The sequence below is a fragment of the Bombina bombina genome, chromosome 11, assembly GCF_027579735.1.
Source record: "Bombina bombina isolate aBomBom1 chromosome 11, aBomBom1.pri, whole genome shotgun sequence".
NCBI lineage: Eukaryota > Metazoa > Chordata > Amphibia > Anura > Bombinatoridae > Bombina > Bombina bombina.
The window spans coordinates 170,068,379-170,092,643 of NC_069509.1; the positions used below are offsets into that span (position 1 = coordinate 170,068,379).

General features: G+C 41.3%; 2 protein-coding genes across 4 annotated transcripts in view; one reads left to right on the forward strand and one right to left on the reverse strand.

The window, feature by feature from the left end:
* Nucleotides 1–24,265, forward strand: part of METTL9 (methyltransferase like 9) — a 107,958-nt gene that overhangs the window by 41,142 nt on the left and 42,551 nt on the right. The gene's annotated exons all lie outside the window — the stretch shown is intronic.
* Nucleotides 1–24,265, reverse strand: part of IGSF6 (immunoglobulin superfamily member 6) — a 47,204-nt gene that overhangs the window by 3,873 nt on the left and 19,066 nt on the right. Inside the window, exons 2-5 of the mRNA XM_053694860.1 lie at nucleotides 22,409–22,747; nucleotides 15,560–15,663; nucleotides 471–527; nucleotides 297–386 (exon numbers count right to left, since the gene is read on the reverse strand). Coding sequence (XP_053550835.1) covers nucleotides 297–386; nucleotides 471–527; nucleotides 15,560–15,663; nucleotides 22,409–22,747 — 590 coding nt within the window. The remainder of the gene's footprint in view (nucleotides 1–296; nucleotides 387–470; nucleotides 528–15,559; nucleotides 15,664–22,408; nucleotides 22,748–24,265) is intronic.

Here is a 24,265-nt window from a genome sequence, read left to right on the forward strand (position 1 = left end):
GCAAGCGCTATCTAGGGGTGCTAAACCAAAAATGGCCCAGCTCCTAAGCTTCCATTCCTGATTTATAAAATAAAGATACCAAAAGAACAAAGACAATTTGATAATAGGAGTAAATTAGAAAGTATCTTAAAATTGCTGCTCTATCTGAATCATGAATGAAAAATGTTTGGGTTTAGTGTCCCTTTAAGACTTAGCTGATATGTTATTCTGTAGCAACACAACAGAAATGTCTTGTAATACAAGGTCTTTACTGTCCCTTTAAGTCGCACATTTTTTGTGTAGTGGTTTTGTCGTACCTGGCTTTGGTTGTGAGATTTCCTGGCATATCTTTTATGATACATCTCCTGAGCTATTGCGTGGAAAAACCTTTGTCCTCTGTGGCTTTTCTGCAAAAAATAGTGCAATACTTTGTATAAAATTCTATTAAAAGAAAAGTGAGCGTTCATTCATGTGTTTAAATGGATACTTACTTCCGTGTCACCTCTGTGACTGTCCTCCTCAATGTTTTTCCGTAACTTCAGTTTTGACTAGAAAATCAAATGTAATTTGGATTATTTCGACATTGACCATTAAACTTAAACTACCATTAAATATAAAAGAATTGATTGCACAAATGCAAAATTAAAAAATGCAATAATATTGAATGTCAGTAGATTTAAACGTTTAAAATAATTACTTTGAAAAGAACAGTAAGTGCATGTTTGTTTAATAGAAGCTCACTGGCTGATGAGGACGGCTCCCACATATCCATTTGTGGACAGATTCGACCAACCAGATAAAAACAAACTTTGAACACAAGAATACATGATTTTTTCCAAAATATGAACTATGAACGAGACATAAAAGTAAAAAAAAAAAACCCACCCTGTGTTAAAGGATTTTATTGCACTGCGCTTGCATTATGATATTTAACTCAGCAATGCACTACTGGGAGCTAGCTGAACACATCAAGTGAGCCAATCTCAAGAGGCATATATGTGCAGCCACCAATCGCCAGCTAGCTCCCAGTAGTGCATGCTCTATCTGACCCGTGAAAGCTTAATTTTTTTACTTTCATATTCATTTAAAATGTCCTGTTTTCGCAAAGAAACAATGACTTTGATATCCTTTTTATAGAGGAGCCGTCAAGAAACAAATGTTTTTCATTAAAAATAGCAACAAAACTGTTTTACTGTTGTACTGTGCCTTTTAATAAATGCTATATAGGCATTTTCTGTTACCATAGATCATGTGATATAATGTGACACAGATGCAGAGAACTGAATCTTTTTGCAATCACACAATGGTAGATCTTGTTTAGCCACAAAAGATATTGATCGCCGCTTACAAATGAAACCTTTTATACTAGATCTGATTAGTCCACTTATTTAAAGGAAGTGGCTTCCACAATCCATATAAAAAAAGTGGGGGCTTGTCTTTTCCCACCAACAGAACTAAAGGATTTGCTTCTATAAACCAGTGAGCAATCTGTCCCGAGGGGCAAGCCAACCTGTCCTCATGCTCCCTAACAGGCCAGATTCTGATGATATCTGAACTGGAGCACAAATGAAATAATCAGCTGATTAGTAAACAGTTATTTCCTTCTTAATACGGGGAGAGTCCACAGCTGCATTCCTTACTTGTGGGAATACAGAACCTGGGCACCAGGAGGAGGCAAAGACACCCCAGCCAAAGACTTAAATACCTTTCCCATTTCCCTCATCCCCCAGTCATTCTTTGCCTTTTATCACAGGAGGTTGGCAGAGAAGTGTTGGAAGTTTTTTCAGAGTAGTTCCTTATGAAGGGTATCTGCCCTTCGGGATGGAACTGGAGTTTTAAGTAGTCTTGTCAGCCTCTCAGTAAGAGCATTGATGAAAGTTAGAGTCTGGAGATGAGGGAGAGTCTTTCTGCAAAACCATCTAGACTCTGATTAACAGCTCCTATAAGCAATCAGCGTTGCTTTCTTCACTCAATTCCATGTCAAAGGCGCTGCTACTATCTGTCAAACTTGAAGAACCGTGTTGCTGTTCCACGGATTGGATTCCGGTAAGATTGTTTCATTTTATACACACATGTTAATGATAGAAGACAGGGTCTCAGTGGGACTGCTTTATCTTTATGGAATCAAGGGTTAATATCTCCTGAGGGGGATTATTGAACAGTGGGGTCTTTTTAATCATGTTTGTGATTTTGACTGGGTATGTGTAGGAGACATTTTGGCTCTTAGGCTGATATGGAACATACAGGTTATAGAGCTGCACAGTTTTATTAAGCTGGCGTGCTTTTCCTTAGCAAGGGCGGTCCTGCATGAGGCACCATGTGACTGGGAGTAGTCACGTCTTGTTTCCAATTCCTGACCGAGTGGCTGCAGAAAAGAGTTAATTTCTCTACCTATCTGGGTCATAGGTGTTGGTGAGTGCCCCAGCCATTGTGGGTTTAAGGTGCCAGTTGTTTTGTCCAAAGCTCTTATTTAGAATTATGGAGGATTCTGATATTCTAGAGGATTCCTCTGATACAGATTTTGATATCTGCGTATGTTGTGAGGAGGACCGGGTAGACCAGCCTGCTCAATTATGTTCCATATGCCGCAATAGGGTGTTCTCTTCAAGCAATGTTGAGATGTTAGAAACCACTGAGCCGTCTATCTCTGAGGATTCCTCGTTCCGTGAGGTGCGTTCCCTAGAATCTTATCCTACACATGCAGTTCCCCTAAGTGCCATTACTCCTTCGTCTGAGGGAGACTTTTTTGCACCGGAGGTTACTGCATGTTTTCGCATGGCCATCTCTATGGCTTTAGCGAGTTTGCCTCTTCCTCCTACGGGCAAGCGAAGGGTTAATCCGTGCTCTTCTACACATGGGCCGTCGTGTAAAATGACGATTGTGCCAGATCAGTCATCTGGGGGTGCGGTTCCCTCTGAGGCTTCAGAGGTAGAACCTCTGGGGTTGGACTCGCCTGATTTGACTCCTCCGACTGAGGAGGATTTGGCATTTAGACTTAGATTAGCACACCTGCTTTTACTTCTGAAAGAGATTTTGGCGATGTTAGAGGTTCCCAGTCCTGATCCGTCTATATCAGATAATCTAGATTACACAAGGGGAGAGGGTTGGATCCTCTTCTTTATCGTCTATATGTATATAGTTATAGAATCCCAGTCCCGAGCTCTATGGGGGGTTTGTATTATACACAGGCAGGACCTGTTCGTTTTGCACACCCTTTTGAAGTCCCTTTTGTGTGTTTAAAGGGACATTCAATTTTTCAAATAGGGCATGTCATTTTAAACAACTTTCCAATTTACTTTTATCAACAATTTTTCTTTGTTCTCTTGGTATTCTAGTTGAAAGCAAACCTAGGAAGGCACATATGATAATTTATAAGCCCTTGAAGGCCGCCTCTATTTTATTTACTTTTCACAGCAGGGGAGAGCAAGCTCATGTAGGCCATATAGATAGCATTGTGATCACGCCTGTGGCTAGTGGCAGACACTGCACTAATTGGCTAAAATGCAAGTCAATAGATAATAACTAAAAGTCATGTGATTAGGGGTGGTCTGAAGATGCTTAGATACAAGTTAGTCACAGACGTAAAAAGTGTATTAATATAACAGTGTTGATTTTGCAAAACTGGGGAATGGGTAATAAAGGGATTATCTATCTTTTTAAACAACAAAAATTCTGGTGACTTTCCCTTTAACGATTTTCCTTTCTAATCCGTTTCGGATAGTTTTTGTTTTAAGACCTCGGGGTTCTTGTGGAAACTCTCCTTTTGGAGTTTCGTCACTTGGGTCGTTCCTGGTTATATCGACTTTGAGGATTGTGATGGATGGTGTCTTTCGGTGGAAGCTTCTAGGTCTCTATTCAGGGGTGATGATTCCCTCATCTTTATAGAGATGAAAATATAAACCTCAGAGCTTATTTTCTTTATTGTTTATTCTCAGTTCCTAGCACTGCTGGAACTTAAGATTTTGTTTGTGTTTTATGACAGACGTGTCGTACCCTTGATGACGGGCAGGACCTGTTTTGGGTAATAGTGAAGTCTGTTTTTCCCTTCTACTCTGGAGAAGGAGCTCATTCTAGTTATTATGGTCCAGACAGAAAAGGTTCATCTATCCCGGAGGACAGGCAGGACCTGTCGTCTTAGGTTCTTCTGGATGGGCACTTGATGCTGGATCATATGGGTTCAGGGGTCCTAGATGCCGGAGTTGAGCTTTTCGTTCCATCTTGCTGGACTAGGTGACTTTTGGAGTCTTGCCCTGGTACTCTTCGCAGTGTCATTACAATGTTGGTGACTGGCCCATTAAAGGGGAGAGGTTTCCCGTCCTTTTTGGGTCCGAATTTTTTTATTTTTTAAGCAGAGCTTATTAGATCTCTTTGTTCAGAGAGAATACACAGTTCTCTCTACCTGGATTTAGGAAGAAGGATATCCTTCCTGTCTAAAGCAGTACAGTATAGCCTGGTGGTTATCTCTGTGGCTTTGCAACTCAAAGGTTGTTGGTTCAAATCCAGCTGCTGATGCTGGATGCCCATTTAAAACATCCTTGTTTAAGCTGGTTTGGTTCTTAGGGACCGTTTTCTTCCGGAACCGCATTTTGATCCTAAGTTTTTGGATATTGGTTTAATGTGGCAGTAGCCTATTTTTAGGTGTTGAGATGGCTCCTGAGTCGTGGCAGTCCTGGGTTTTCCAGCATCTGTTAGTAGACCTTTTGGGACTTGCTTCCTGCCGGTTCCATCATCAGAGGTGGACCTTGACCGAGTTCTGGTGTTAGCACCAGGTTGAATCCTTTGGATGCCGCTTGGTTTTTCAGTCACAAATGCTCTTTGCTTTACAACTTACAAAGTTAGAATTACTTCATCAGGTTCTGCCCTCAAATTCACCTTCAGGCCTTTGTGGGCGCTGTGGTGGGGGTGATGGATTTAGCCCAGGCAGAGTCTTCGACATTTCTTTGGGTTTTTGACTCTCTTAGCTGTCTTTTTTTTTTTTTTTATTATTATTTCCGGTTGGGGAATCGTTCTCCAGTGTTCGGTCCAGATCTCCTGGTGTTGGGGATTTTTCTTCTAGTTCCCTTGGGCAGTTTTGGCTTGGTATCTTACCTGTCAGCAGGGAGAGAGTGGTTTTTCTGGGGTATGTGGATCAGGATTCCTCCCAATCTTCCTTGGGTTCAGTCAAGCATTTTGCTCTGAGGACTGGTCTTCTGGGTCCATGCCAGTCGGGACCTCTTGCTGAGTGGATTATTTCTGAGTTAGTGAGTTCCTCCTGCGTAGACGGGAGGGTTTCGAATTAGGTGGTGGGCGGAGGCCCACTACGGCTCTTGGCAGCAATACATTCTCTGAGCGGGCTCTTCCGGAACGGATGTTCCTTACAATCATCCGTTGATCTGACTAGCCAGAGTTGTTTGAATGTGTATCTGAGAAAGCAGAGTTTCTCAGCTGAGGTCCGCAGGACTAATTGGCCTAAGGGATTAGTTTCCCATCCTAGCAAGCTGTAGGCTTGGAGTTTGAATCCTGCTGTGGCAGTTTTCTTAAATTCTGAGGAGATCTATTTTAAAGAAAAAAGAGACAGAGGCGCCAACATGGCCTAGTACCATCAGACAAGTGGATATTAAAATATAGAAGAATGAGTACTCCCAAACGCAGCGCACCCAATGGTGCTAATGGGGCAGATTGGAACTTTGTAGTGGTCCAGCTCACTGAGAATGGTACACACGGCACATATACACAGACTTGGTCAGCAATACATCAAAGGTGTCTGTAAAAGGTTACAAAAAGAAAAGGGCTACCATAGCCTAGTACAGTCCAATCAAGTGTAAAGGTAATATAAGGTCACACTTACAGAAAGTACTGCACCTCCCGGTGCAGTAACAGCAAGCTGGGACTTCTCAGTAGACCACTCTCTTGGCAAACAGAATCCTCACCAAAAATCTATGAACCGGCTTGAAAATAATCCACACAGCAGCAAGTGTATCATAAAAACAGATATCTTTATTTAAAAACAAAGCAACGCGTTTCTCAGCCTCTCAGGGGCTGTTTCCTCAGGCTATTCAGTGTGAAAATGACTGATACACTTGCTATTTAACAAAGCTATCTTAATCAATGATAGGTTAATTAGTGACTATCAACAGCTGAGAGTATAATGCTGTTGCAAGGGTTGCCATGATGACTAAAGTATACTCCCATCTAGGTGAACAACAACATTTTGTTAAAAACAAAAGCCATCATGTCAACCCTGCGTCAGCGGTGATGATAACAAAATATATATATATATATATATATATATATATATATATATATATATATATATATATATATATATATATATATATATATATATATATATATATATATATATAACAAATGAAAAACAAATCTGTGCATAAATTTGTAATGAAGCTGACCCAATCGGAGAGTATTTAGCCCAGAATCCTGATTAATATGTTATCTGTGCCATCATACAAACATAACTGCGAGATAGCAGCAAGAAGTATATATGCATACAAAAAGTTATGCTAATACAAAATATACATATAATATATACATAAAATAAAATGCTGCATTGAGTGAATTTATAATAATAATAATAATAATAATTCTAAAATTAGTTCATATACCTATACATCAGACTAATCATAACTAAATGTCATCTTACAACATAGATCTGGGAAATGTGATGCATTCGATATACCTAATAATAAAAAACCCCGGCATCTACCATCTAAAAAGTGATGATTTGGACATGCGATGGCAATCATAACATTACACTCAACTAAAAAGGACTTATCTCAAAAAGGGCTGTGTAACGGTTGTCACCCAATAAGAACAGTCACTTGAGGCTAACGTAGGTGAATTGGTGACGTCAGCGCCTACACCCACAGAGGCCCAACCTCCATACATTGCCAAGTCGTTCTATACATGTGAAATGAGATACGTGCTAAGGGATTTACATATAGTGAAGACATCCTAACGCCCCACTGTGTATTTATTATCCTACATCTATCCTAGCAAACTTAGTTGCAATAGACCCTTTTACAGACACCTTTGATGTATTGCTGACCAAGTCTGTGTATATGTGCCGTGTGTACCATTCTCAGTGAGCTGGACCACTACAAAGTTCCAGTCTGCCCCATTAGTACCATTGGGTGCGCTGCGTTTGTGAGTACCCATTCTTCTATATTTTAATATCTACTTGTCTGATGGTACTAGACCATGTTGGCGCCTTTGTCTTTTTTCTTCAGAATTTCGCTTCCCAGGGAATGACCATCCTTCACCAGAGAGCAGCCACAATATTGGACTCAAGATTTTATCACTATTTTATTTTATCTTTTTATCCTATTTTGTCTGGTTATTTTTGGTAAATATTTGTTTAGGGATATATGGTTGTGTTTTTTGATTATATTTCTATTTGTACATCTTATAGTAATTAATATCCACATACGCTTTTAGTAGTATACACTTAGGAGCGCTCCCCAATGGGTTGGATGCCTAGTTGCATTTTTTCCTAATTTTTATTTTCTGGGAGATCTATTTTAACCTTCTTCTTTTCGACCATGTCTCTCTCTTTAGAGGATGGCTCAATCCTTTCTGGAGTGGGCGTCTGAGACTTTTGCTCCATTTTTGCCCATAAGTTCATAGTCGCAGTTTAGAGGCTTCGCTACCATGAGAGTTCCCTTGTTGCAACGATCTACCGGGTCAGGGTCTCTTGCTTCTTGAAATCTTTTCTTCCAGGGGAAAATTGCAAGGGGTTGCTTGGTCCTAGCCGAGAGTTTTTTTTCTGAAGGGTTTCGGTACTTCCTTCAGCTCGTACCTGGTTATCTCATCACCTACTTTAGGTGTGGAGGACTCCCTCTCTTTTTGTCGATAAATTGTCCTGATTCTCTTCTGGATCCTGGAGTATTATTCTTCCCCTCTAGAATGAGCTGGAGAAGGGCTTGTCTAGCTAGTTCTTGTTCGAAGGGGCAGCCAACATAGCCTGTTGGTTAGCTTTGCTGCTTAGCAAGCGGAAGGTTGCAGATGGATACCAGTTGTAGTTCCTTTCTCTGGTATGTGATTTCGTAAGCAGTTTTTGATTTCTATTTGTGTTCCGTTTCCAGAGGCTTATTGATCTTCCAGGTGTTCAGTTGTGTTTGCTAGGGCGCTGCCTGCGGCAGGGCTGGCAAGTCGATTCCTTGCTCCTTTTTGGGGTTAGATTTATCCTTCAGGGGTTGCATTGAGTTTCCTTTGTACCTGTACAGGAGGTGGTCTTTGAATTCTTATTCAAGGACCTATTTCATCTGTACATTGTTTTTTCTACATCGTATTTTGCAATACATTCTTCCTTATTGTGGTCTCCCTTCTATTAAGGATATTTCTGAGGGTTTTTTTCTCCTCGTCCATATGGGAAGAGGTTCTTCCTTTTTTGGGGAATCTTACCCTAAGGTTTCTGTCAGTCTTCATCAGAATAGACATTTGTTTCCTCATGTTATTCATATCGGGGGAGTGCAAGGTTTTGATTGACTTCCTCCTTGTTAGTGGAGGAGTGTTTTTCGCTGGTTCTAGGAGTCTGTCAAAATGTATGGGATCACCCCGTCTCTTAGAATTCTCTTATTTTTTCCAACATCAATAACCTAATAAATTTAACATATTAATTAACCTTAACACATTAAACATTATAAAAAAAAAAAAAAATGGGGGAAGGGGGAAACTCTGCTCTGCCTCCCGCTTTCCTAGGTCATATTGTCAGTCTGGTATTAGTAGGGATCAGAAAAGCATCTCCTCAGATATCCCGTCTCCGTCTAAAATTCCCAAAGGGATACTCACATCCTGCCACTCCCCCCTCAATATGGCTGCTAACATAACCTCATGCTGTATAAATGGTCTGAGAATTTGTTGTTGTATTGAAGGAGCAAAAGTGACAATCGGAGGTCGCCATGTTTGCTTGTAGTACCTCTTCTTTATGTTTTAATAAGCGTTTATAAAAATCAGAGATGGTAAAGATTCCTATATTAAACAAAGTGTGTGAGACGGCAAAGGGTGAGATGTTCCAGAACTCTGGATTATTCCTCTGGAGCTCAGAGATATGTCTTGCCTGTAGATATGCGTAAAAATGTTTATGTGGGATCTGAAATCTAGTTCTCAGCTCCTGAAAAGATCTAATTGAGTGCAATAAAGGGTTCAACAGGTCACCTACCGTTTTAATCCCTACAGAGTACCAGATACGAAACGGTTCACAGTCACTACCTGCTGGGAAGTCCTGATTGCCAACCAGAGGTATAAATTTAGGTGTAGGGAATGTGATTCCCATGTGTTTATTGATTAAACTCCATACTCGCAAGGGATCTGTATATAGGGGGCTGTTACTGATGTGTTGTGGAGCAACTTTCACTGTTGTGTAGGGCAAGTATGCCAAAGCCAAAGGAGCACACACTGCTTCCTCTAGCCGTGGTTTATAAAAATGAGCGGTGTTGAGTTGCCAGTCCGTTATCAGTCTCGCCAATGTCGCCCAGTTATACAGTTTTAAATTTGGGAGGCCCAGACCTCCACTAAGGTAGGGTTGATTAAGTTTGTCTGCTGCTATGCGAGGCTTTTTCCCTCTCCAGATAAAGGTGGTTATAGCTTTGGAAAGATGTGCTAAGTCTCTTTTGGTCATAAGAAAGGGCAGCATCAACAAGGGGTATATTATCTTAGGCAACGTTGTCATTTTCACTAGGTTAATCCGACCAGATAGTCCCAGTGGCAGGTCGTTCCAGTTTTGAAGTTGGATGGATAAAGTTTTACATTTATCCGTTATGTTTAGGTCGTAAATCCTTTTGTGGGTTATTATGTAGCTTGATACCCAGATATGTGAGAGAGTGTGATATTACCTTGAACGGGTATTTGTGCATGGAATCAGGGTGCTTGCGTAACCACAATATTTCTGACTTAGCGGTATTTATTTTATACCCCGAGAAGCCACCAAAATCTGTGATAGTTTGCAGTATATGGGGTATGTATACAGATGGGGATTCTACAAACGGGAGCATGTCATCTGCATAGAGTGCTAAATGCAGAGGAACTCCCTGGATCATTATACCAGGGAAGATCTGCCTCAGTTTCGTTGCCAGTGGTTCCAGTGCAAGATCGAATAACAAGGGGGATAGAGGACATCCCTGTCTGGTGCCTCTTTGTAGGGTGAAGTCAGGGGAAAACAAACCATTAGTCAGGATTCGAGCAGTCGGGGAGTTATAAATTTTATGAATAATATCCAAAATAGGGCCCTTGAAGTTAAATTTTTGCATGGTGTTGGTCAGATGCATCCAGTCCACTACCGAAGGCCTTCTCTGCGTCAAGCGATAGCAGGAAGGCCTCCGGTATGTCATTCGCCCCACCCCCGGTCCCCTTCGTCCAGTAATGTTTGATCACATGTAAAACTCTGCGTAAATTTACCACCGAGGAACATTTAAATACAAAACCTGTTTGATCCGGGTGAAGTAAAGATGGAAGTATGGTTTTCAGTCTATTGGCCAAGGTTTTCATGAAGATTTTGTAGTCAGTGTTTAACAGGGAGATAGGGCGCTATGAGTCTGGCATGGAAGGATCTTTCCCTGGTTTGGGTATAAGAGTAATGTTGGCAGCGGCAAAGAGTTGTGAGGGGACACATCGTCTTGAAAGTAAGTATTGTAGTGTCTGAATGATTTGTGGCTGGAGAATCCGGTAGAATTCAGTCGGCAGCCCGTCCGGGCCTGCCGCTTTGCCTACAGGTAGATATTTTAAAATGTATCTGACCTCATCAGGGGTAATCTGAGCATTCAAGTACGCTATCTGCTCCTGTGTTAACTGGGGAAGCTTAATTGACTGCCAGACGGAAGCTTGTGTCTCAGGGGGTCCGGATTGTTGTCTAGTGTAAAGCTGCGAGTAATAGTCTGCGAAACATTTAGCAATTTCGTCTGGTGTCTGAAAAGTCCTACCCTGAAACCGCAGTGCAACCACATTGGATTTTGCTGTCTTAGGTTTTGTTAGTCGCTAGCAGTTTTCCCGATCTCGGGCCAAAGCTATAATATTTACTTGCCGAACGCAACAGACCAGAAGTGGCCTGCTGCGTCATGAATGCGTCAAATTCTGATTTTGCCGCAATGTATGTATTGTAAGCATCTCGTAATTTGGATTGGCGAAATGCTAAATAGGCTTGTCCCAATTTTTTGCTCAGGCCGTTATACCTTTGTTGAGTTCTATGCTTAATGTTGGAGGTGTAGGAAATTATGGAGCCCGAGATCACCGCCTTGGCTGTTTCCCAGAAAAGTTGGGGATTATATTGTCAGAGTAGTAATCCGTCCAACATTGTGTTAGGAATTTTACAAAAGTTGCAGAGGAAGCTAAATATGTGGGAAATCTTAGGATATTTCTGTTAGGGCATGGCCCCCTGATTCCCAAAACCAACTCAACTGGGGCGTGGTCAGAAAGCACTATATCACGTATGCAACATTGCTGGACCTTATTGGTCAGGGAGTTGGAGAGTAAAAAAGGTAAATTCTAGATAGGGTGGATTTGGCCTTGGAAAGACAGGAGAAGTCTCTGCCTTCTGGGTGTAATAGTCTCCAGATATCACATATATCCAGAGTTGACTCAAGCATGTCAAAAATTTTGGTTTCATACCTGGCTTTATACTTAGTCTTAGGGTCTCTAATTACTGGGGTCTGTAGCCACATCCTGTCCATAGTGTGCGAAGGAGTGAGATTAAAGTCACCTCCCAGTATTAGGTTTGAGCCCATGTGGGGCAGCAGGGTTTTCATAAGAGTATTCCAAAAGTCTATTGATTTATGGTTAGGGGCATATATGTTAGTGTATAGTCCATGAAGTTAATCTGTACTTGTACCAACAGAAATCTCCCCTCTCTGTCAACTTGTACATGTTTAATGTGAGTAGTCAAACATTTACCGAAAACAATGGCCAAACCCCTACTAGCACTAGTGTGTGATAGAAATTCTACGTGACCCACCCAGTCTGATCTAAGCTTGAGATGTTCTACATCGGTCAGATGAGTTTCTTGCAAGAACGCAACGTCTGTTCCCTGTCGTCTCAAAAGGGTAAGTATTGCTTTGCGCTTTATGGGAGAGTTGATACCTCCCGCATTCCATGTGACAAGCTTTAGAGACATAATTGATCAAAGGAGTGCTTTATATGACAGAGGAAGAGGAGGCACGAAAAAAAAGTGTATATATATATAATGGGGGGGGGGGGGTTAGGAAGGTGGACAACACAAAGCACCCACCCTCTGACAGGTAACTTACATTTAAGTACCAGGAAATGGGTGTTAGAACCAGTAAGTGTGGAAGTTGAGAATACTCAGCCATGAAAAAAAAACAGGTTTTTCTAAAATTTTGTCTAATTACGATGATCCACCTGAAAGCAAAAATCTGCCAATTTCGATAAAGGTGGGTTAGCATAAGCCTGCTCAGATTAATTATACTAGACAAACCTATGCATATCAATAACAACACAATCCATAACCACTTTAGTAGTAAACTCAGAAGATTCAAAGGAAAGGCAGCTATACTTATTTTTATGCTAAATTGAACAATATCCAGTGAGGCCGGTGATTTGCTCCCTCGGAACTGGCAAAAACCTGTCCGAAGGTGGCAAAGGGGTGTACACCTCTGCTTCCTCAAGAATCCTAAAGTATCATTATGGAAATTACCTGCAAACAAAAGGGTTAACAAAACAATTTGTATAACAATAAACAATATACTCATCTAAACTTCTAAAACAGTCTTTTGTTGAGAGTCTATGCGAAACGGGATCAGCTGACTCCCAAACAAAACCCCTTTCCAGGGTTGTGCGCCCCCAATGAGCACTCCCCCTCTCCTCTGGTGGAACCAAAAGGTGGGAGATGAGCTGAGCTCATAGAAGGAAGAGACCTCCATCTTTGTTTCATTCTGTTGGATGTTATAAGTCGGTCCTGGAGTCTAGATGTTCTGTCATGGCGGAGGTTGATGATTTTCCATTGCAAGATAGCTTTGGAGCGCCTGTGGAGAGTGGAAAAACTTGACTCCGTGGACTGTTTGTAGGCGTAACTTTGCTGGGTAAAGTAGAGCCACCTGGCGACCCTACTCATGAAGCTGTAAGCAGAGGAGAGCAAAGTCTTTTCTCTGCTTGGTGACTTCCATCGAGAAATCCTGAAAGAGCAAGAGGCGTGAGCCTTCATAGATGATTTCCTTGCGGGCTCTATAAGCACGTAGTATCTTTAGTTTCTCCTGAAAATTTAAACATTTGAAGATGACCTGTCTGGGTCTAGACTTAAGATGATCAAGTGCCCGCTCGAGCCCTTTCCACATCGATGGGCAAGATGTCAGGATCCTTGGGAACGTCAGCGCTGTGAACTCCAGGAGATCTTTTCCTTTAACAGATTCCGGTACGCCTACTATGCAGAGATTATTGTGTCTACTTCTGTTTTCCAGGTCCTCGACCTGGTCCTGGAGCAATTGATTTTGTTTGACAAGTTGCTTGAGAGAGACTCCCTGGCTGGTCTGTCTATCCTCCACATCGGAAATGCGCATTTCCGCGGAGCTCGATCTTGATGAGAACTGCCGCACCTCAGATGTTAGGGTATCCACCCCTGATTGTAAGGATTCCATTTTTGGGAGGAAAAAGGATTTAAGCTCTTGTAATAAGGAAATTTGGTCAACAGCCTGAGCAGCATGGTCACTTATGATCTGTTGTTCATGGTGTATTTCAACAGTCTGCCTTTGTTTTCTGTCTGATGATTTCCCCTTGTGGCTCATGGTGTCTTTAACAGCAGGAGAAAGTTTTTGAAAATATTTATCCCCTTTCATGGAATCCTACAGGCCAGTATTTTGCTTGCATGAAATAATAAAATTATGAGGAGCCAAATCCAGTGTGCTCGTCTACTCAGAATCAAATCCCCATCTATGAGGCAGGCAGTCCAAAGAAAATGTCAAGCAAGATGTTCAAGCCAGTTTGTGTCTGACCACTATACGCAGCACACTAAATGGCACCCAGCCACTGAGCTCTGCCCTTAAAGTGAGGTCTGTAGTCTCTGTTCTGTCGCAACCTTGGTGCCCTACTTTAAATGAGCTTCACAGCTTTTATATTTCTGCCCCCGCCACCTCTCCAAGCATACCCCTAATCAAATACCCAGATATGTTTGCAGGGTATAATAAGCAATGAAGTTGGGATGCTTAGTATGCCCAGCCGGAGAGGGCACAAACTTTGTGATGTGCTCAGAGCACCCACAAGGAGCAAAGATGGTGGTTATACACACATTGTCAGTATGTCTTGTGACAGGGCCCCTCAATATGCTGCCCGGCTCACCCTGTTCCAATGATTGCTATCCCCTGCAGTTAGTGGGTCCCTGTGTATCTTGCAGCTTCAGAGGTCTGCTTCGTAACACTGCTGCACAGAGTCTCCCGGTTTTCAAGATGGCGCCAGGTAGCTCCGCTCTTCTTTGTTCTGTCCCTCCGGGGGAAAGGGCTGATGTCCAAGTGCCCTTCACGCTATGTAATCAACTGGCGCAATACCAAAGGTGCCTGCCCAGTAAGAAATTAGCGTGGGGAAAGTCGGCCCTGGTAATGAGGCTTACTTTAGATGCGGCCGGGACTGGAGCTATCTATCTGTGCTGCCGCTTCGTTGTCCCTCCCACCAGAAGTCTTCCTTGTTGGGCCGCCTCTTATTTGTACCCTCCCATTAGCATTCAGTGTCCTCTGTTGCTTGGGTATTATTTCCCACAAGTAATGAATGCAGCTGTGGACTCTCCCTGTATTTAGAAGGAAAACATAAATTATGACTTACCAGATAATTTCCTTTTCTTCAATACAGGGAGAGTCCACAGCTTCCACCCGTGCTCTCTTGTGAGCAGCCCTAAATTTAAAATTGTTTTCTTCTGGCACCTTTTTCACCTTGATATTTCTCCTACTGTTCCTTGTTCCCTCGGCAGAATAACTGGGGGGTGAGGGAAGTGGGAGAGGTATTTAAGCCTTTGGCTGGGGTGTCTTTGCCTCCTCCTGGTGGCCAGGTTCTGTATTCCCACAAGTAATGAATGCAGCTGTGGACACTCCCTGTATCGAAGGAAAGTAAATTATCTGGTAAGTCATAATTTATGTTTTTTACATTTATGTAAGGTATTGTCATTCACTACCTTCTTAGGCAATGAGTTTCACAATTTTAATTGCGCTTACAGTGAAAAAAGTGTACTTTGCAACTTGCTGGAGATTAAATCTACTTTCCTCTAGCCTTAAATTGTGATCTCTTCACACAAACAAGTGCCTTAGAATAAGCAGAGCTTCCACTAACTCTCTATATAAAGTAATTATATCACCTCTCAAGTGCCTTTTTTCTAGAGAAACAGACCCAGCTTGGCTAACCTCTCCTCATAGTCTAAATTCTCTGTTCCCTTTATTAGTTTTGTGACCCTTCTCTGAACTGTTTCTAATTCTACAATGTCTTTTTTAGAGATTGTTCTCCAGAACTGCACTCCATACTCAAGGTGAGGCCTTAACAGTTAGCAGGGAATTAAAAAAATAAATCCCATAAAAAGCCCTATAATGCACTTCATAATGGAATTCTGATTGATCAGAATGGAGTTCTGTGCTATAGGATTACTTAAATAGAAGAGACTTACCCGAAATGCATAAATCAAAATGACCACTAGATTGTAAATAAATAGCAGGGTGCAGAAAACAATTAGCCCTGTGCATTCGGTGGTGACCACGATTTTCGGCTTGTCTGAAATATAAAAACAGTTATCTGCATTGCATCTCTGCTTACGTATGTTCTAATGATTGATCATAAACTATCTAACAATCATGCAGATAAATGCATCTGTATTCTATACAGCTGGTGCATTCTGGGTGACCGGATCGTTCCTGAGCGGTGCATTCTGGGTGACCGGATCGTTCCTGAGCATTATTCTCTTCTCTTTTTTTACTAATTTTATTTAGATCTTAATTTTGGCTCAATTAAATTGGTTTATTGTGTTTGTTCCTTGCATAGTAAGACCAACTAATAACATTTGTAAGTGTACTTACCACCGTTATTGATTAAAAAGTAAACCGTTTCTGTGTCTACTTAAAAGGCCATAATAGTAAAAAAAAAAAAAAAAAGTAAAAAAAAAAGTGTAATTTTAAGTTTAGTGACCCTGCCCTACTATGTGTTTAACCGTTTGTGTCAAAAAGTACCGAATGGAAACCAACGCTAATCCAATTAGCAACTCTAGTCACATGACTCACGTGCAACTAGCGCTGCGGATTGGATCTGCAACGGTTTCTGTTTTTGGCCAGCAGTCCTCTGAGTCCTGAGAGATAATTTACTCTGTTTTTAAACACAGTAGTGCAGGATTGCTAGTCTTACAAAAAAAAAAAAAAAAAAAAAAAAATAGCTAATTTGTCAAAGCATGTAATTTAAATTTAATTTTTTTTTTTGCTGTTATGGCACTTTAATAGGAGAAAAACAAATGTACGTATTATAAAATGCTCTAATAGACTTAGTCATGTAAATCTGCATATACACAACCTGTACAATGGACAGTTAAGTTTTTAAGATATAAATAAGTTCCTGTGCTGATCAAGCAATCACTGTGTAGCAGGTTGCAAAGTCAGGACTCTTTAGGACTGTAAATTCTACCAGATGCACTCCAGCCTCTCTGGTAAGATCACAATTTAAATTACATTACAAGCAGAGAAAATAAATTATGAAAGTACATTACAAAGTTTACATAATTAAGGCATATGTAAAATTAGATTTTCTTCTATAAAGCTAAGACGAGTCCACGGATTCATCCTTTACTTGTGGGATATTATCCTTCCTAACAGGAAGTGGCAAAGAGCACCACAGCAGAGCTGTCTATATAGCTCCTCCCTTAGCTCCACCCCCAGTCATTCTCTTTGCCTACTCTAAGTGCTAGGAAGGGTAAAGTGAAAGAGGTGATAAAACATTAGTTTTAAATTTCTTCAAGCAAGAGTTTGTTATTTTAAATGGTACCGGTGTGTACTGTTTACTCTCAGGCAGCAGATGGATGAAGACTGCTGCCTGGAGGATGATGATCTTAGCGTTTGTAACTAAGATCCATTGCTGTTCCCACAGAGGCTGAGGAGTACAGGAAACTTCAGTGTGAGGAACGGTTTCATGCTATGCAGCAATGAGGTATGTTCAGTCATATTTTTCTGGAGAGACTGTATTTCAGAAAGGCTGACATTATACCCAGGAGGGTAAGGGTAAGCAGTAATCCTAGAGCTAAAAGAAAGGCATTACTTAGCTTGCATATGGGGCCAATTACAAATATGGTTGACACTGAATTGCAAATGTTTGTGAGCAAACGTTTTTTGATTTGGGAGTGCTTTAACGTTTTTGTGGGCAATAACGTTTTGGGCAAACTTTATTAAGGGCACACATGGCTTAACTTTTGGGTCTCAGAACCCACATGGCTAGTTATAACCGCTCTGGTGCGGTTCTTTAAGGCTGTGGAGACATCGAGTGAGATGGGTGGGGCCTATTTCCGCGCCTCAGATGCGCAGTTATTTTTATCAGCAAACTCTAACTCTTGAGGGCCCTGGTGTATGTTTTGGGCCAAATCAAAGATTTTACCCCACATTTTCGATCCCTGAGGGCAGGTAGGGCCACAGCAGGGCTGTGGCAAGGTGCTGAGTGTTTTTTTTCCGGATCTGGGCCTATTTTCGATCCGGTTTGCAAATTAAGGGGTTAATTGTTAAAAAAAATTGTGGTGCAATCTTAACTACCTATATTGTGTCTACATACAAAATTTTGAAAATTTTGGTGCATATTTAGGCTGTTTTGCAGAAGGTGTATGCTTTTTTTTTTTTTTCTCTTAAAGGTGCAGTACCGTTTTTTTTAAGATTATTTTTTCCACTAAATAAAGTGTTTTCATGCTTGTTTGTAGTCATTACTAGCCTGTTCAACATGTCTGACATTGAGGAAAGTCAATGTTCAATATGTTTAGAAGCCGTTGTGGAACCTCCACTTAGAATGTGTCCCTCATGCACTGAAAGGTCAATAAATTGTAAAGAACATATTTTAGCTACTAAAAGTATGTCGCAGGATGATTCTCAGTCAGAAGAGAATCCGGTTTTGCCATCTAATTCTCCCCAAGTGTCACAACCGTTAACGCTCGCACAAGCGACGCCAAGTTCTTCTAGTGCGTCTAATTCTTTCACCCTGCAAGGTATGGCCGCAGTTATGAATACTACCCTCACAGAGGTTTTATCTAAGCTGCCTGGGTTGCAGGGGAAGCGCAGTAGGTCTGGGGTGAGAACAAACGCTGAGCCCTCTGACGCTTTATTAGCCATATCCGATGTACCCTCACAATGTTCTGAAGTGAGGGATTTGCTGGCTGAGGGAGAGATTTCTGACATAGGAAATATGTTCCCTCAGACAGATTCAGATATGACGGCTTTTAAATTTAAACTAGAACACCTCCGCTTATTGCTCAGGGAGGTTTTAGCGACTCTGGATGATTGTGACCCTATTGTAGTTCCAGAGAAATTGTGTAAAATGGACAGATTCCTAGAGGTTCCTGCCTACACTGATGTTTTTCCGGTCCCTAAGAGGATTTCGGAAATTGTTACTAAGGAGTGGGATAGACCAGGTATTCCGTTCGCTCCCCCTCCTACTTTTAAGAAAATGTTTCCCATATCTGACGCCATGCGGGACTCGTGACAGACGGTCCCTAAGGTGGAGGGAGCTATTTCTACCCTGGCTAAGCGTACAACTATACCTGTCGAGGACAGTTGTGCTTTCAACTCCATCTGGAGGTGTTTGCACAATTGATTCAGCAATGGGGCACACCAGAATTGGATCTGATGGCGTCTCGTCAGAACGCCAAACTTCCTTGTTACGGGTCCAGCTCAAGGGATCCTCAGGCAGTACTGATAGATGCTCTAGCAGTACCCTGGTTGTTCAACCTGGCTTATGTGTTGCCACCATTTCCTCTCCTTCCTCGTTTGATTGCCAGAATCAAACAGGAGAGAGCTTCGGGGATTTTGATAGCACCTGCGTGGCCACGCAGGACTTGGTATGCAGACCTGGTGGACATGTCATCTCTTCCACCATGGACTCTGCCACTGAGACAGGACCTTCTGACTCGAGGTCCGTTCCAGCATCCAAATCTAGTTTCTCTGCGGCTGACTGCTTGGAGATTGAACGCTTGATCTTATCCAAGCAGGGTTTCTCGGAGTCGGTCATAGATACCTTGATTCAGGCTCGAAAGCCTGTCACCAGGAAAATTTATCATAAGATATGGCGTAAATATCTTTATTGGTGCGAATCCAAGGCTACTCATGGAGTAAGATCAGGATTCCTAGGATTTTGTCCTTTCTCCAAGAAGGATTGGAGAAGGGGCTATCAGCTAGTTCCTTAAAGGGACAGATATCTGCTTTATCAATTCTACTGCACAAACGTCTGGCAGACATTCCAGACGTTCAGTCGTTCTGTCAGGCTTTAGTTAGAATCAAGCCTGTGTTTAGACCTGTTGCTCCGCCATGGAGTTTGAATTTAGTTCTTAAAGTTCTTCAAGGGGTTCCGTTTGAACCTATGCATTCCATAGATATTAATCTTCTATCGTAGAGGTCAAAAAGCTACGGCTACCTCTCTTGCCTTTTGGCTGAAAAGCATCATCCGTTTGGCATACGAGACTGCTGGACAGCAGCCTCCTGAAAGAATTACAGCTCACTCTACTAGAGCGGTGGCTTCCACATGGGCTTTTAAAAATGATGCTTCTGTTAAACAGATTTGTAAGGCTGCGACTTGGTCTTCGCTTCATACCTTTTCCAAATTTTACAAATTTGATACCTTTGCTTCTTCGGAGGCTATTTTTGGGAGAAAAGTTCTTCAAGCAGTGGTGCCTTCTGTTTAACCATCTGTCTTGTCCCTCCCGTTCATCCGTGTCCTGTAGCTTTGGTATTGTATCCCACAAGTAAGGATGAATCCGTGGACTCGTCTTACCTTTATAGAAGAAAAGTAAATTTATGCTTACCTGATAAATTAATTTCTTCTATGGTAAGACGAGTCCACGGCCCGCCCTGTCATTTTAAGACAGATTATATTTTTTTGATTTAAACTCAGTCACCTCTGCACCTTGTAGCTTCTCCTTTTTCTTCCTGTACCTTCGGTCGAATGACTGGGGGGGTGGAGCTAAGGGAGGAGCTATATAGACAGCTCTGCTGTGGTGCTCTTTGCCACTTCCTGTTAGGAAGGATAATATCCCACAAGTAAAGGATGAATCCGTGGACTCGTCTTACCATAGAAGAAATTAATTTATCAGGTAAGCATAAATTTACTTTTACATTAGATTTACCCTTTTTAAAAGCACAGTAACAAAAATAGCTCCTCCAAGTCAGGAAAGTGCCACAAACGAGGCGTTAATAAGTTCTAAAAACATTCAGTTCTGCTGGTATGTTAATCTATTGTAAAACTGCAGAAACATTTTGTAATTACAAGGTGTTGTCCCTTTAAAAGGACATGAAACCCAACATTTTTAACCCCTTAATGACCGGACCATTTTTCAATTTTCTTACCCTTAATGACAATGGCTATTTTTACATTTCTGCGGTGTTTGTGTTTAGCTGTAATTTCCCTCTTACTCATTTACTGTACCCACACATATTATATACCGTTTTTCTCGCCATTAAATGGACTTTCTAAGGATACCATTATTTTCATCATATCTTATAATTTCCTATAAAAAAAAATATAAAATATGAGGAAAAAATTGAAAAAAACACACTTTTTCTAACTTTGACCCCCAAAATCTGTTACACATCTACAATCACCAAAAAACACCTATGCTAAATAGTTTCTAAATTTTGTCCTGAGTTTAGAAATACCCAATGTTTACATGTTCTTTACTTTTTTGCAAGTTATAGGGCCATAAATACAAGTAGCACTTTGCTATTTCCAAACAACTTTTTTTCAAAATTAGCGCTAGTTACATTGGAACCCTGATATCTGTCAGGAATACCTGAATATCCCTTGACATGTATATATTTTTTTTTAGAAGACAACCCAAAGTATTGATCTAGGCCCATTTTGGTATATTTCATGCCACCATTTCACCGCCAAATGTCATCAAATAAAAAAAAAAGTTCACTTTTTCACAAATTTTGTCACAAACTTTAGGTTTCCCACTGAAATTATTTACAAACAGCTTCTGCAATTAAGGCACAAATGGTTGTAAATGCTTCTTTGGGATCCCCTTTGTTCAGAAATAGCAGACTTATATGGCTTTGGCATTGCTTTTTGGTAATTAGAAGGCCACTAAATGCTGCTGCGCACCACACGTAAATTATGCCCAGCAGTGAAGGGGTTAATTAGGTAGGTTGTAGGGAGCTTGCAGGGTTAATTTTAGCTTTAGGGTAGAGATCAGCCTCCCACCTGACACATCCCACCCCCTGATCCCTCCCAAACAGTTCTCTTCCCTCCCCCACCCCACAATTGTCCCCGCCATCTTAAGTACTGGCAGAAAGTCTGCCAGTACTAAATAAAAGGAGTTTTTCTTTTTTTTAATAAAAAAAAATAAAATGTTTTAGCTGTGATGGACCCCTGCCTTAGCCCCAACCTCCATGATCCCCCCCCCCCCAGCTCTCTAACCCTCTCCCCTACCTAATTGCCGCCATCTTGGGTACTGGCAGCTGTCTGCCAGTACCCAATTTGCCCCAAAAACAAGTGTTTTTTTTTTGCAATTTTTAATGTTTTCTGTAGTGTAGCAGCCCCCCACAATACCCCAACCTCCTCCCCCTCCCAGATCCTTATATATTTATTTATTTTTAATTCATTTTTCCCCCCTCTTCCTTTCTCATTGGTGTCAGTGGCCAGCTAATCGCGCGCCCCCGCACGCTCCCGGCACCCGGCGTGCACATAGCACTTACAGGAACCGGATGCCGGGTAGCGATGGGCCGCCCACCCGCCTCCCTGATATGCTCCCACCCACCAATGAACCGGCACCATCGCTACCGGTGCAGAGAGGGCCACAGAGTGACTCTCTCTGCATCGGAGTCTTCTGAAAAGGTATTGCAGGATGCCTCCATATGGAGGCATCACTGCAATACCCTGAGAGCTGCTGGAAGCAATTGCGATCGCTTCCAGCACACTCTTAGACAACTGACGTACCAGGTACGTCTATTGTCATTAACTGGTTGTTAATGCATGACGTACCTGGTACGTCAGTTGTCATTAAGGGGTTAAACAACTTTTTCCAATTTTGCTTTATTCTTTTGGTATTCAGTCCATTGTTGAAGGAGTGGCAATGCACTTCTAGGAGCTAGCTGAACACATCTGTAAGCCAATGACATAAATGTGCAGATAGCTCCCAGCTCCTGAGCCTACCTAGGTATGCTCTTCAACAAAGAATACCAAGAGAACTGAGCAAAGTAGATAATAAAAGTACATTATCTCTATCGGAATCATGAAAGAAAAAATGAGGGTTTCTGGATTCCACCTCCCTTGGATTGCTGCAACTCACCTGTCACTACCAGAATGGTCCCTTGACCTGTAACTTTTGATGTGGTAGCGTTTGATTCGCTGTTTTCTATGCCACAAATATATATTGCACTGTCATTGATTTCCAACTTGCTAATTTCCAGGAAAGCTGTGCGGTCTACAGTGGTGGTCTTGAACCTGGGTTTACATTCTCTGTTGCACACGGGTTCATGTTGAGAGCTCAGGTAGCGAAACCAATAAATATTTATATTTTTGGAGCATCCCTCAGCTGTAAAGTGGCACGACAATTTAATTGCTGTCAAGGACACTGCTTCCTGATAATCGTTCTGTTTTGCCGTTACTGTGCAGCCTTTAGTAGCACCTAGAGAACAAAACAAGACAATTACCAGTTGTCACCAATATATTTAGTTTAATATTATTTGTTCGCATTAGTCCATCTTATAATATAGTTAAAGGGACAGTAAACACCTTGTAATTTCAATACATTTCTATTGTGTTGTAGAATTACATATCAGTCAAGTCTAAATGTTTTAACCCTTCCCGCCGTTGGGCCGTTTCATACCGTCCTAACCGCGCTGGGCTTCAGCACCGTTAGGACGGCATGGAATGTTCTAGCCATTCTGCTGTCCTGAAGCCTCTGCAGATTTCCATCTGGGATCGCGGGCTGGAGGGCGTGCCTAGTATCATAGGCACTCTTCCCAGACCCAATCCCATCATTGAAATCAGGCAATCGCATGTACGATCGCATGATTTCAATTTTTTACTTATTTGTTTACATCGGAACTTTATTCCGATTTGTAACAAATAAGTACAGGCAGGAAGGGGTTAAAACAAATTTTTAAATCCTTTTTACTACATTTGTTTATCAATTGACAAGGCTAGCCACAGTCCTAAAGTCAGTATAAAGTGCATTGTTTGCAGTTGTTATCTGATCAAGCCAATTGGGGACAGATATATAGCAGAGAGAGCCTTGATAATTCAACAGGATGCATTGTATTTTCTGAGAATTAAAAAAAACAAAAACTCAATGTTGAGAGCGAAAGTACATGAAAAAGGGGCAAAATAAATACAGTATATTGCAAAGTTTTTTCATTGCGCATAACTAAAATATTTATCTAAAAATCTTAAGATGTTTACTGCCCCTTTAGCCTTTTAACGACAGCCTAATTGAAGGGGTTAAAAAGAGCAGCTCTCGCTACCAGCGGCGAGACCGCACTATAGCCCAATGCTTTCAGGATTGAGACATGTTGTAATAGACCATCTTGCCACTTTCAGCGAAACCTGCACTATTACAGGACTTAAAAATACCTTAAAGGGACATTATACACTCATTTTTTCTTTGCATAAATGTTTTGTAGATGATTTATTTGTATAGCCCATAAAGTTTTTTTATTTTTTTTTAAATGTATAGTTTTGCTTCTCTTAGTCATATAAGTTAAATTTAGGCTTTTCACTTCCATGTCACAACACATGGACAGACCACACTTAAAGATTTCCATGGTTACGAACAGAGTCCAAAATAAACTTTTATGATTCAGATAGGGAATGTAATTTTAAACAATTTTTTCAATTTTACTTTTATCACCACATTAGCTTTGTTCTCTTGGTATTCTTTGTTAAAAGCTAAACCTAGGAAGGCTCATATGCTAATTTTTAATCCCTTGAAGGCCGCCTCTTATAACTGCGCATTTTGACATTTTTTTTCACTGTTAGACAGTGCTAGTTGATGTGTGTCAGATAACATGCTCACTCCCGTGGAGTTACTTATGAGTCAGCACTGATTGGCTAAAATGCAAGTGTCAAAAGAACTGAAATAAGGGTGCATTCTGCAGAGGCTTAGATACAAGGTAATCACAGAGGTTAAAAGTATATTAATATA